The sequence below is a fragment of the Mizuhopecten yessoensis genome, unplaced genomic scaffold (genome assembly GCF_002113885.1).
Source record: "Mizuhopecten yessoensis strain PY_sf001 unplaced genomic scaffold, ASM211388v2 scaffold7443, whole genome shotgun sequence".
Classification (NCBI taxonomy): domain Eukaryota; kingdom Metazoa; phylum Mollusca; class Bivalvia; order Pectinida; family Pectinidae; genus Mizuhopecten; species Mizuhopecten yessoensis.
Genome location: NW_018407050.1, coordinates 6,084 through 18,531, shown reverse-complemented (window position 1 = coordinate 18,531; position 12,448 = coordinate 6,084). Strand labels below are relative to the sequence as shown.

Genomic DNA, 12,448 nt, shown 5'->3' with positions numbered 1-12,448 from the left:
TTAATTAAAGTCTAGTGGATTTGAGTGCATTTTTATCGATATATTGAGATATGCATACCATAGAAATAAAATCTTATTGATTTCCACGGTAGGTAACCTCCACGTATTGCCACCAATAGCCAAAGAAAAAAAGTATTGTTGATGTGCATGTACAGAATAGGTAGTCCCGCCCTATAGAAACCAGTTTTCGCAGAACTCAAATCATGTTGAAGAGTAGAGTAGATAGCCCGCTCTATCGACATTAATAGCCACAGAACTAATCTTTTGTTGATGTAGGGTAGGTACATGTAACACCTTTGCATGAATTACACAAGGCACAGCGGGGGTTTAACGGCCGCCAGTGAAATAAGATAAACATGTTTAACACTTTCTGCTCAAAATCCACAGCGGCATGCGGAAATAACTTAATCGATACTTTTTTTAATGTCGATGGCATATAAAAAAAAACAAATAAATTCAATTTTTAAATAAATTAAAACAAACTTAACAATAGTGTTTTTACATTTTTATTAAAAACATATCAACAAAATAACCCATGATTCTACAGTCATAACCATTCACATTGTTATTTCATGAAATCAGAAATAACCGTATATATTGCTTGGTTGTGAGTTTTTTATACCGTTTTTGTGTTCTCCGCCCAGTAATGTTTATCTTTTAAATAACGCCTTCTCTAAACCCATCATTGGTGCCTCGATCACCATGGAAACGAGATAGGCAATGAGATATGACGATACGAGGTTCCCCATGTACGTGTATACCTGCAAGTTGAAAAACAAATTTGTTATTTAATTTCAAACAATCAAACCAAGCATTGTCAATTGTAAAGGTGATTTTTTCTAACTAAAACATCCAACAATCTAAAAAGGTGTCAAAGTTCATCGTTTTAATCAACAAATGTCTACATTTGACGGCGTACACATTTTTAAGTAACTGATTGCACCGTTTTTAAATACTGGGAAGCTTGAGTGTACGAATTCATGATGACCTAACTTGGGAGAATTAACAATTGAAAAAACCGTTTAAAAGCAACGTTACCATAGGGATATCTCCAAAGAAGAACGGCGTGGGAAGATTAAAGCTGTATATTGTGATTATGAGCGGGTGGACGAGATAGGCACAGTAGGTCAGTCGTCCGAGCGGTGCCCATACTGTCCACGACAGGAGCTTGTTCACCGGGCCTGAAATCGAACGGAAGTGATCCTGTTAAATATTGTTCGGCTCACAATCTGCATATTTCATATACAAAGAAAACTAGCAGTAGTTAAACGTCTCAAGAGCATTTCTTTCCAGTTGATTTTCTTTTAGACATATTGCTTGGAGTATGTTACAGTGTTTATAGAGGGTGACCAAAGGGAGATGATTAGATTTCATTCAAATGAGTTTGTTCTTAAGTATTATCCTCCTGCTCCGACGTTTAGAGAAAATTGAAGAATTTACTCAATATAATCACGATATTTTTTCATACCACACGAAAGGTTAATAAAGACAAACGGAATCACTTCAACTGATGCAACTTTCCACACAACAAACTAATGGTATGGTAACGTCATCAATTGGTATTGAATAAAGCAAAAGCCGGTAATTGAAGTTTGAAGTAATACCATATAAAGCTATTCTTGACCGACAAAATATTATATTATTCAACTTACCACCATATCCGGTTGCGCATACGTAAATAACCCATGCAATAGCAAGTGACCACGACAGTCTACTACAGCTGATATAAAATGCACTGAGTGCCAAGTTAGCGTCTTCAATTTCGTAGTGATAGTAATGGTACAACCCATACACCGGCAGCATTCCCATGACAATTGCCAATGACCAACCAATCATAACACTTATCTGAAAATATTTATTGTTAAAAACATATCAGTATGAACTTGTCATCTTCATATAAATATATTTACATGCACGTATATAACTAACAAAGATATTCGAAGCCTAGTTATCATTTCCGAAAAAAAATGTTTTTAATAAATCCAACTAAGGCCATATGCTTGTGATCTTACAGTCAATTGAATAAGCGTGTACATGAGGATATGCACATCATTGTGATATTATACGACAACATCAGAAACAGAAAAGGTATTTTTCTATGAACGTTTTATATCTATCGACTGAAAAAAGGTTATCGTAATGAGATAAACAAGGCAAATAATATTCTCTTTGATAAAACACTCTTCATAATCGTTAGTTCGTTATTAGTTAAATCGTTGAAAAAAAGTACGTCTAATAAGCGTTTCTTTTCAAGAAATCATTCCAATTTCTGTTCTTAATTTAAATATTGATGTATTTATACCAACCATGAACTGATTCATGAACTTCAAATATCAAAGTTTTACACAATCAAATAAGGTAAATACTTATTCAAAGAACCACAGTAGGTAACAAAAAAGTACGCGCATGCGCAACAGCTACCTTGTTCAGTCTTGCCTTGCAGTCACTGGTGTGTAACAGGTAACCAAGCAACACCCCAACCATATATGGGGCGATCCTTGTGTAAGGCCGATTGTACGTGGTGTTGGTGGCGTATATGTCATCAGTGTGCTTTGTAACAGCTTGACTGAAATACGGCGAAATGAAGCATCACTATTTAAAAGTACATGAATACAAAGTCTTTACATAGAAACAAATAAAAGCTCTCCGTCCAATGAAATAAATTGCTGTTCCTGTCCATGGAGGCATTAACTGTGATCTCCTTGCACTTTACACATGCATAGATGTAAAATATGTGAAGTATACTAGTGAACACATTTTATTGTCGCACTATGATAAACGATATTTTTAAGCAGTTCCGCTTCGCTGGTAAAACATGACGGGTTTCTATCGTTATCCCAATAAAGGTAGAAACGTTTGAAAAAGATAACCATTCATTGCCTAAGGGGTCGCTTTGTTTCCCCTTCTTAATAGACCTTTCTCTTTTTGGGCCTAAACTAAGGTGTTTTGAGTAATTTTACACGTTGGGGGGCTGTGTTCGATTCATTTTCGGTAAAAATGCCACAAATCCCCCAAAAGGTGTAAAATTACTCTAAACATCTTAGTTTAGGTCCAAATAATATAGATGTAACAAATTATCGGGGGCGGGGGCAAAATCCTTAGAAGACTGTTCTAGGGGATACTTTCAGGGGAGTGAATTTTCGGATTTCTATACTAATGCAATCAACTGTAGCATGCACAGAGTCCTTGTTTTTAAACTGTAATTTAAAAATTAAATGTTTTCTGAAAAACATTCCAAGTAGGGTGAGATCAGCCAGGAGAAGTGTATTAATTGTTTTGATAATCAGGGAATGAAATTGTAGGTAAGGAACACAAACAGATAATTCTCTATTGTTTTGTCGCAAGCAGGGGGACATCAATCCTTAAAACAGATGAAATGAAAAAATATTTTGAGATGTTCCCTGAATTTACTACTCTCAGTGTCCGTCTCTGGCTCCGTGCTAGGTCTGCCTCAAAATGAGAAATGTCTAATAGCACGTGAGACTAACAGCTCATGTACACAACTTTGTCTCTTACATCCCAACTTATAATCCATCCCATCCTCCTTTCCTATTTCGATTCAAACAACTTGCTTTTTCATATTGTCTGGTATCCAACTTATGAATTACATTTCCAGTCAGCCATCACTTAATAATACTTACTTAGGTAAGTGTATTCCGTACTCGATTGCCGTCATCAGGCGAACAAATACACATGCAATAATCATCGCTACACATGCACTGATACCTGCTTTCCGGTAACTAAAACACAACACAAGATTTCATGAGAGGCATAGATGCACACTGAACAACAATTTGAAGTCATATAAAACATAATAACCTAAAATACCAGCATTTTTGATAGTTCACAATGTACGTTTACGAAATATAAGGGTTCCTCTCTTCATCTAACTATTTTATATATACCATTTGAATGTTTAAGGGGGGAAAACGGACCATTACCCATTTGACTGGTGCGTGACATGAGATACTGACCAGTGCATGTATGACTTAAGAACTAAAGAAGGGTTACGCACAAGTTAATTTCGCGATTTTTCTTGATGCTCCTTTCTGATTCATTTAGCATTTATCAGAAAAAGAATGGATCTAGAGGGTTCCATAAAAACAATTTTCAGATAAGTAAAAATAAATGAACCGTCAGATGAGTGTAAATATTCGTAGATTTTGTCGATTTTATGGTTGCAGAGAAGATAAGCACATCGAGAGAAATATATTTAAAGGATAAATGATCGACAGATTTAATGTGTCTTTTCAAGTGAAAACATTCACGAGTTGTTGCGAGTTTAATCGTGTTTAGTGCACGTCTGTTGATAACATTTTAGCATCAAATGTAAAGTTAATATTTTCTATATCTATTAAGTGATAATTAAGGATATTTTGACTGTGTCTAAAATATCAGAAAACTTCACTTTAAAATAAAAACAATATTCATCTGTTGTAATATTTATAAGGAAAAAAGCAACAGATTGTCAATGCAGACCCTCAAACTGATATGTTAATTTCACGACTTTCAGGATAAAATTATTACCACCGCCTTTGGATTCTTAATTCATTTGAAAAAACGCCATCTCCATGACCATTGGTTCTCCGAGTTATTCAAAGCAATGCGTGTATTTTATTTCAGTGATATTTTCAACAAAATGATGTTTATTACACTGTATTCACTGTTTAAATACATTTTATGACTGAATTGTTTTCAATATTATGCCTTTATATAATTATCTTACCGCAGAAGTAAGATGATGAAGATAGGACTAATGATGAAAAACTGCATATCGTTGGCTAGATACCATGTCCAAGCCATACACTGGAATAAATAAGTGAGAAATTGATTCAAATAATTCTTTAATGACGTGCTATTCCGTTGAAATAAAAATATTTTTATTGGTTTTATCGGAGCAATGTGTTTCAATCTGGTAGGATCAGGAACATCCTCTTGGAAAGGAAGTACTCAGCTTTAACTGTAGCTAGCTAAAGGGCGAAGTTATGGTTACGGAATTATATATATAGAACGTACTTCTTGATACAAAACGAAACACTCACTTATGATAATTGTGTTCTCCAAAGATAGGAACCAATGCTCATATTTAAATTTTATCATGAAGTTCTAAAAATTTGACAAAAATAAAAAAAATACTTTTTTGCCTTATAAACACTTGTATTATTACATAATATTTCTTTTAGTGCTCATACGTTTCCTAGATACTGATGTAAAACCTGTCAATCATGATAAAAGATGAAAATAAATACATGTAGTAAGCAATTTGTCGAACTCGAAACCTTTTTATTGTTAATTCTAAACGTTATAAATTCAGTATAAAATTGATACATTTGCAAAGAAAGAACATAAAGAGGCAAAATTAAGTTTGATTATTTACCCTCCATATTGAGTTGAGGAAACCCTAAGTCGATATACAGTACCAGCTGTCTGAAATGGCACTCTTCCATGGAGTTATAATTTGTGTATGGTTCGCCGATATTTACATTCAAACTATAATATCCTTTATGTAACGGAATAACTATCATGGTGACATAGGTTCTTTATTTCTGTAGTATGATTAGCTATATAGCGCACTGACCTTTTAAGGATCGGTAATTTAATAATAGACAAAAAAATCGCGAAAGAAACGACACCAATCATGATGTAAGATAAGGCATAAAGCATGTTTACACCGCATATTGTTAAACCCTGAATATACTTTTTTATTTTGTAATTGTTTTCTTTTTCGACGATTTTTTCCTAATACATGTAATCATGAAAAGAAACACACACACACACACACACACACACACACACACTTACAGAGCATACATGCTAGCACGAGATATCTTCATAACCTACACATGCACAGGTTAGGTATCCATTATACAACCATCAACCCTGAATATACTTACAATTTTCCCCAGGCTTCCACTGTCGGGGTAGAAATTATTTATGTACAGAAGGTTTGACCACCACGAGGAGGAACACGTATCGTATTGGTCAGCCATCTCGGCATCATATACCGCAGTGTAAGGTCCACTGATAAAATGTTTGGACAGTGTAGCAAATATCATCAGGCAAAAGGCGTAAGCTGGGGTTAGTCTAAAAATAGAAAACAAATAAAGCATAACATTAGAAGAAAAATTCTTCAGTTTCAATAATACGCAGAGTACGATTTCAAATGTCTATTTTCTAGGCAGTCTTGTCATTCATTCAGTGTAATATTAATGGCCTATAGTTTTATTTCTTCTGTTTTCTTTCTTTTGTTTATATTTGTAAAAATGATCAAAGCATATGCTTAACTTTAAGTAAATATTTCAAAAATGTATCTCAAAGATTTATATTTACATTTGCATGGCATTGTCACTATATAGCCTCTTTGAAAGCCGTGTCGTTGATGGGACTTAAATCAACATGCATCGCGAGACAAAATTCTTAGCGTATTAATACAACACTGACCGGAACTACAATATCCAATATAAATAAACACGACGGCTGCTGAAATATCACTGGGCATTGTGAGATTTGACAATGTCATTGTGTAAATTTATGTGCAAAATAAAAAATAAAATAAAAAACACTTTTATTACAACGAAAACAATAGATCATAAATACCATACAAAAGCAGTTCAATGCTTGATTAAAGCATACTCAATTCTGAACTTGAAAAAAATGCTTAACTTTTAGCACACTATCTTTTTAAGTCTTCATTCTCAGAATATGAGCTGAGAACAGGCTCATTTTTTGAAAAACGTGCTAAATATTTAAGAATAAACTTAAATACACAAAATGGCGAACCTGAATGGTATGATCGGTCATTTAAGCCGTGGAAAACAAAAGGCGATCCGTAAGACTCATTTTATTTTCGTAATTAGCCAACGATTTGGATAACATTTTAAAATCAGCATTTTGAGACATATAATGCAGCCGTAAACCACTTGCTGTCATTTAAGACGCCGGTAAATTACTAATAATGTATATTATATAAGGTTATAGGGAGAATAAAACAAACACACAATGGTTTACAATTTGGACCAGGTTCTGACCAAAGACGAGTGCAGAATTTCTATATCCAAAGAACCTACATAATGATAGGGTCTTTTCTTTATATATTTTCTTCGGGATTTGTGTAAAACAATCCTGTGAATGCAGCACTTAAGGTCATAAAATTTGAAGTATTTCAAAAAATATTCAATCTCTAACTGCATAAGCTTTCTTGTGGAGGACTATAAGTGTCTCGCTAGAACGCGTTAATCTCGTAAAATGCATTGACTACCTCGATTAAAACGAGGTCACTGCTATGTTTTGATGGGAAAGTTACCCTGTTTTAACGAGGTCACCGCTATGTTGTGATTGGAAAGTTACCGTGTTTTGACGAGGTCAACGCTATGTTGTGATGGGAAAATTACCGTGTTTTGACGAGGTCACCGCTATGTTGTGATGGGAAAGTTACCCTGTTTTGACGAGGTCACCGCTATGTTGTGACGGGAAAGTTACCCTGTTTTGACGAGGTCACCAATACCTTTTTAACATGATAGTAAACACTGTTTTGAAATGTAACCTGATAGGCTTAGGTACCAGGCCTCTTCATTTCACGTTTTATCCCCTCGCGCGGAGGATGTGTGGGTAAGTTTTGTAAGTGGGGGGAGAGGGGTGTTATGTACGTGCATATATATCACATTTTCTTGTTGCTCTATCTACTTCATATATAAACAGATTTTGTTTAACTTCATATCTTGGTCGAGTACATGTATGGGAACGTTTTCTTTAAGTTTGTATGTCATGGGCCATCGCTACTATCAGGGAGTTATGTATATACGTAGCTCTAACGTTGTATAGAAAAGCTTTCAGTCATCGCTCAAAGGTCAAGCTGACTTCTACATTTTTCTAATTTAAGACCTTAATCAAAGTTTAGGATGAATCAACATGACCTTGCTTAACATTCTTGATATGTCTAAGGTAAACATTAATTCGGTGTTTTTTGTTTTAATGTCAAATATAGCTTTAAATTTCAAGCATACTTTTGCAATGCTTGCATTAAATATAGCGAGACTATTTAATATTCTATTTCTCGCAATATATCGTACACTTAAATTACTTTTTTTAACAAAGAATTCCAAACAAAGCCGCTTATTTTCAGACGAAAACATTTTTAGTTAAGTACGTGTAAGAGATAAACCATCTTGTGAACTTTTGAGTTCAGGGTTAGGGTTAGGGTTAGCTAAGGAATTGATCATTGTACATTTTTGAGATCAAAGTGCCACGACTTATAGAGTCTAGCAATAAATCACATACCTGTACACGTTTGCTATTTCACCTTTAACGCAAAACGTTACCTGTATACTACGGAAGTTATACGCAAGTGCTACTGAAACGGTATGTATAACACCGTATATATGGATAGCTTTCTTTGTAAAACAATTCTCGGAATACTGTTTGTGTCTGATATAAACGCAATTGGTACAGCGATGCATCACAGTAATACATTTTTTTTCAAATCAACCTACGTTGTACCACGAGGCATCGTGCAGAGGTAACAATGTTTGGTTTTATAATTTTCGATTTTTGTTCAACGACTCAACAAAAGGTAAAACCCAGGACCTCTGGCTTTCTTGTCTGGTCTGACGCTCTTTTGAGTAAGCTTAAGCGATATTCTGCCTATCCAGGTCAAAATGGAACACTAAACACACACGGGTCTGTACATAGCGTCACGTCAACATTCTATAAATGTTTCGGTATATACAACATATGACTTCATATTAAATTTCCCCCTAAAACACACACACACACACACATATATATATGTGTGTGAACATTTTCGGGCTCTATAACTTCACATCCAAGCAATATGAAACTCTGCCCATGTGCAATTACAGCATTACAACTCTATCATTGTTCTGCTACATCCACCCAGGATATGGAATAACAAGCCAGACGCAATACGCTGCTTTGCATCAAACACAAATTGTCATTTAGCCATTTACATGATGTGTTCTCACCTCCAGACTCTATGAAAGTAAAACATCCTCCATCTTGTTCGGCCGTGATTACTCGAAATATCTTTCAGGCACAGATAAGTAACTAGGGCTCCACTGAAAAAAAAATGAAAAAAAATGAAATATATAACGGCTGATTTAATCTCCATTGAAACGGCAATATCTGTTACGTATTGATAATTGATGTATAAAACGTACTTCGTATGGTTTATCCCCCAAACTGCCCCCATAGTTACAATGATACATCAGAAACTCCTGACAACACCATTAAATACCTAAGTATCAAATGTAAGTGATATCGACCCATTGTTGGAAACAATAATGAAATACATCATATATTTCAAACAGAAAAAATAGCATTTTGTAAAAATGTAAAAAAAAGCATTATATACATATGTAATACAACAGGCCAGCGAGCGTTCTGATATTAAGACTATCAGCGTTCCTTGTCCGCGATGCTCTCAGCTTCATTGCTGCCTTCGGCTGTGTTTACCCGAGGGGACTATTGGTTTTATATAGTAGTTATATTTCAATTATAGTATATCAGTGCTATCTTCTTGTAATATGATGTATATGTACATGTAACTGTTCTGTTTCACTGTGTCTTGATAAAGGAGCGGAGCGCTCCGAAAATTTGACAACCTAAACTTGTCCACACTGTTGGAATTACTTATTTGCCCCATATGTAATACAACATGGTATACTGATATGATACCAGCAGATAACAAAAACAATATATGGAGCAGAGTTGCCACAGTCTCAACACACAAGGGCAAGATGTGACACAGTGTCAACACACAAGGGCAAGGTATAATACAGTGTCAACACACAAGGGCAAGGTATAACACAGTGTCAACACACAAGGGCAAGGTATGACACAGTGTCTACACACAAGGGCAAGGTGTGACACAGTGTCAACACACAAGGGCAAGTATAACACAGTGTCAACACACAAGGGCAAGGTCTGACACAGTGTCTACACACAAGGGCAAGGTGTGACACAGTGTCTACACACAAGGGAAATATATACCACAGTGTCAACACACAAGGGCAAGATATGCCACAGTGTCAACACACAAGGGCAAGATATGCCACAGTCTCAACACACAAGGGCAAGATGTGACACAGTGTCAACACACAAGGGCAAGGTATAATACAGTGTCAACACACAAGGGCAAGGTATAACACAGTGTCAACACACAAGGGCAAGGTATGACACAGTGTCTACACACAAGGGCAAGGTGTGACACATTGTCAACACACAAGGGCAAGGTGTGACACAGTGTCAACACACAAGGACAAATATAACACAGTGTCAACACACAAGGGCAAGATCTGACACAGTGTCTACACACAAGGGCAAGGTGTGACACAGTGTCTACACACAAGGGCAAGGTATAACACAGTGTCTACACACAAGGGCAAGGTGTGACACAGTGTCAACACACAAGGGCAAGAAAAACCACAGTCTCAACACACAAGGGCAAGGTGTGACACAGTGTCTACACACAAGGGCAAGGTATAACACAGTGTCAACACACAAGGGTAAGAAAAACCACAGTGTCAACAAACAAGCGCAAGATATACCACAGTGTCAACAAACAAGGGCAAGATATGCCACACTGTCAACACACAAGGGCAAGATATGACACAGTCTCAACACACAAGGGCAAGATATACCACAGTGTCAACACACAAGGGTAAGATATGCCACACTGTCAACACACAAGGGCAAGATATGACACAGTCTCAACACACAAGGGCAAGATTTGACATAGTGTCTACACACAAGGGCAAGATATACCAGTGTCAACACACAAGGGTAAGATATGCCACAGTGTCAACACAAAAGGGCAAGATATGGCACGGTCTATTTTCAATTATAGTATATCAGTTCTATCTTCTTGTAATATGATGTATATGTACACGTTACTGTTCTGTTTCACTGTTTCTTGAAAGGAGCGGACCGCTCCGAAAATTTGACAACCTAAACCTAAACCACAGTTTCTATACACAAGGACAAAATATACCACAATGTCGTCACGCGAGGTGAATTATACCACTTCATAAGCATATATCACAATGTTGATACGTCAGGATGAAATCTACCACAGCGTCAACATTCATAACAACGGGACACGCGAGGGTGAAATATACCAGAGCGTAAACACATCACACATTGTCGACACGCGAGGTCGAAATATACCACAACATAAACATGTACCACAATGTCGACAAGCGAGGATACAATTTACCTCAGCGTCAACATATACAACAATGCGACACGCGAGGGTGAAAAATACCAGAACGTCAACATACACCACAATGTCGACACGTGAGGGTGAAGTATCACACAGCGTCAAGGTATACCACAGTGTGGACACGTGAGGGTGAAGTATCACACAGCTCCAACATATACCACAGTGTCGACACGTGAGGGCGAACTACCACACAGCGTCAACATATACCACAGTGTCGACACATGAGGGTGAAGTATCATACAGCGTCAACATACACCACAGTGTCGACACGTGAGGGTGAAGCATCAGACAGCGTCAACATACACCACAGTGTCGACACGTGAGGGTGAAGCATCAGACAGCGTCAACATACACCACAGTGTCGACACGTGAGGGTGAAGCATCAGACAGCGTCAACATACACCACAGTGTCGACACGTGAGGGTGAAGCATCAGACAGCGTCAACATACACCACAGTGTCGACACGTGAGGGTGAAGTATCATATAGCGTCAACATATACCACAGTGTCGACACGTGAGGGCGAACTACCACACAGCGTCAACATATACCACAATGTCGACACGTGAGGGTGAAGTATCCCACAGCGTCAACATATACCAGTGTCGACACGTGAGGGTGAAGTATCACACAGCTTCAACATATACCAGTGTCGACACGTGAGGGTGAAGTATCACACAGCGTCAAGGTATACCACAGTGTGGACACGTGAGGGTGAATTATCAAACAGCGTCAACATATACCACAGTGTCGACACATGAGGGTGAATTATCATACAGCGTCAACATATACACAGTGTCGACACGTGAGGGTGAATTATCACACAGCGTCAACATATACCACAGTGTCGGCACGTGAGGGTGAAGTATCATACAGCGTCAAAATATACCACAGTGTCGACACGTGAGGGTGAAGTATCATACCGCGTCAACATATACCACAGTGTCGACACGTGAGGGTGACGTATCATACAGCGTCAACATATACCACAGTGTCGAAACGTGAGGGTGAAGTATCATACAGAGTCAACATATACCACAGTGTCGACACGTGAGGGTGAGTTATCATACAGCGTCAACATATACCACAGTGGCGACACGTGAGGGTGATGTATCATATAGCGTCAACATATACCACAGTGTCGACACGTGAGGACATATACAACAATGCGACACGCGAGGGTGAAAAATTCCAGAACGTCACCATACCC

At 37.3% G+C, this 12,448-nt stretch overlaps 1 protein-coding gene across 1 annotated transcript; it reads right to left on the bottom strand.

Moving 5' to 3' along the window:
* Positions 1-491: 491 nt before the first annotated feature.
* On the bottom strand, positions 492-9,081 carry LOC110453546 (nose resistant to fluoxetine protein 6-like). The gene is made up of 8 exons (XM_021502523.1): positions 8,982-9,081; positions 5,895-6,084; positions 4,727-4,806; positions 3,642-3,740; positions 2,422-2,566; positions 1,653-1,845; positions 1,039-1,181; positions 492-761 (listed from the first exon to the last, which is right to left on the bottom strand). The coding sequence occupies exons 1-8, from the start codon at positions 9,005-9,007 to the stop codon at positions 651-653; spliced, it is 987 nt and encodes a 328-aa protein (XP_021358198.1). The 5' UTR covers positions 9,008-9,081; the 3' UTR covers positions 492-650.
* Between the last annotated feature and the right edge of the window lie 3,367 nt (positions 9,082-12,448).

Excerpts from the sequence above, each read along its gene's own strand:
- LOC110453546 (XM_021502523.1), bottom strand. The coding sequence starts at position 9,007 with ATGTTTTACTTTCATAGAGTCTGGAG. Across the intron at positions 2,567-3,641 it reads TACGGAATACACTTACCTAA|TCAAGCTGTTACAAAGCACA; the intron begins GTAAGTATTATT and ends GCCGTATTTCAG. Across the intron at positions 762-1,038 it reads TCTTTGGAGATATCCCTATG|GTATACACGTACATGGGGAA; the intron begins GTAACGTTGCTT and ends TTCAACTTGCAG.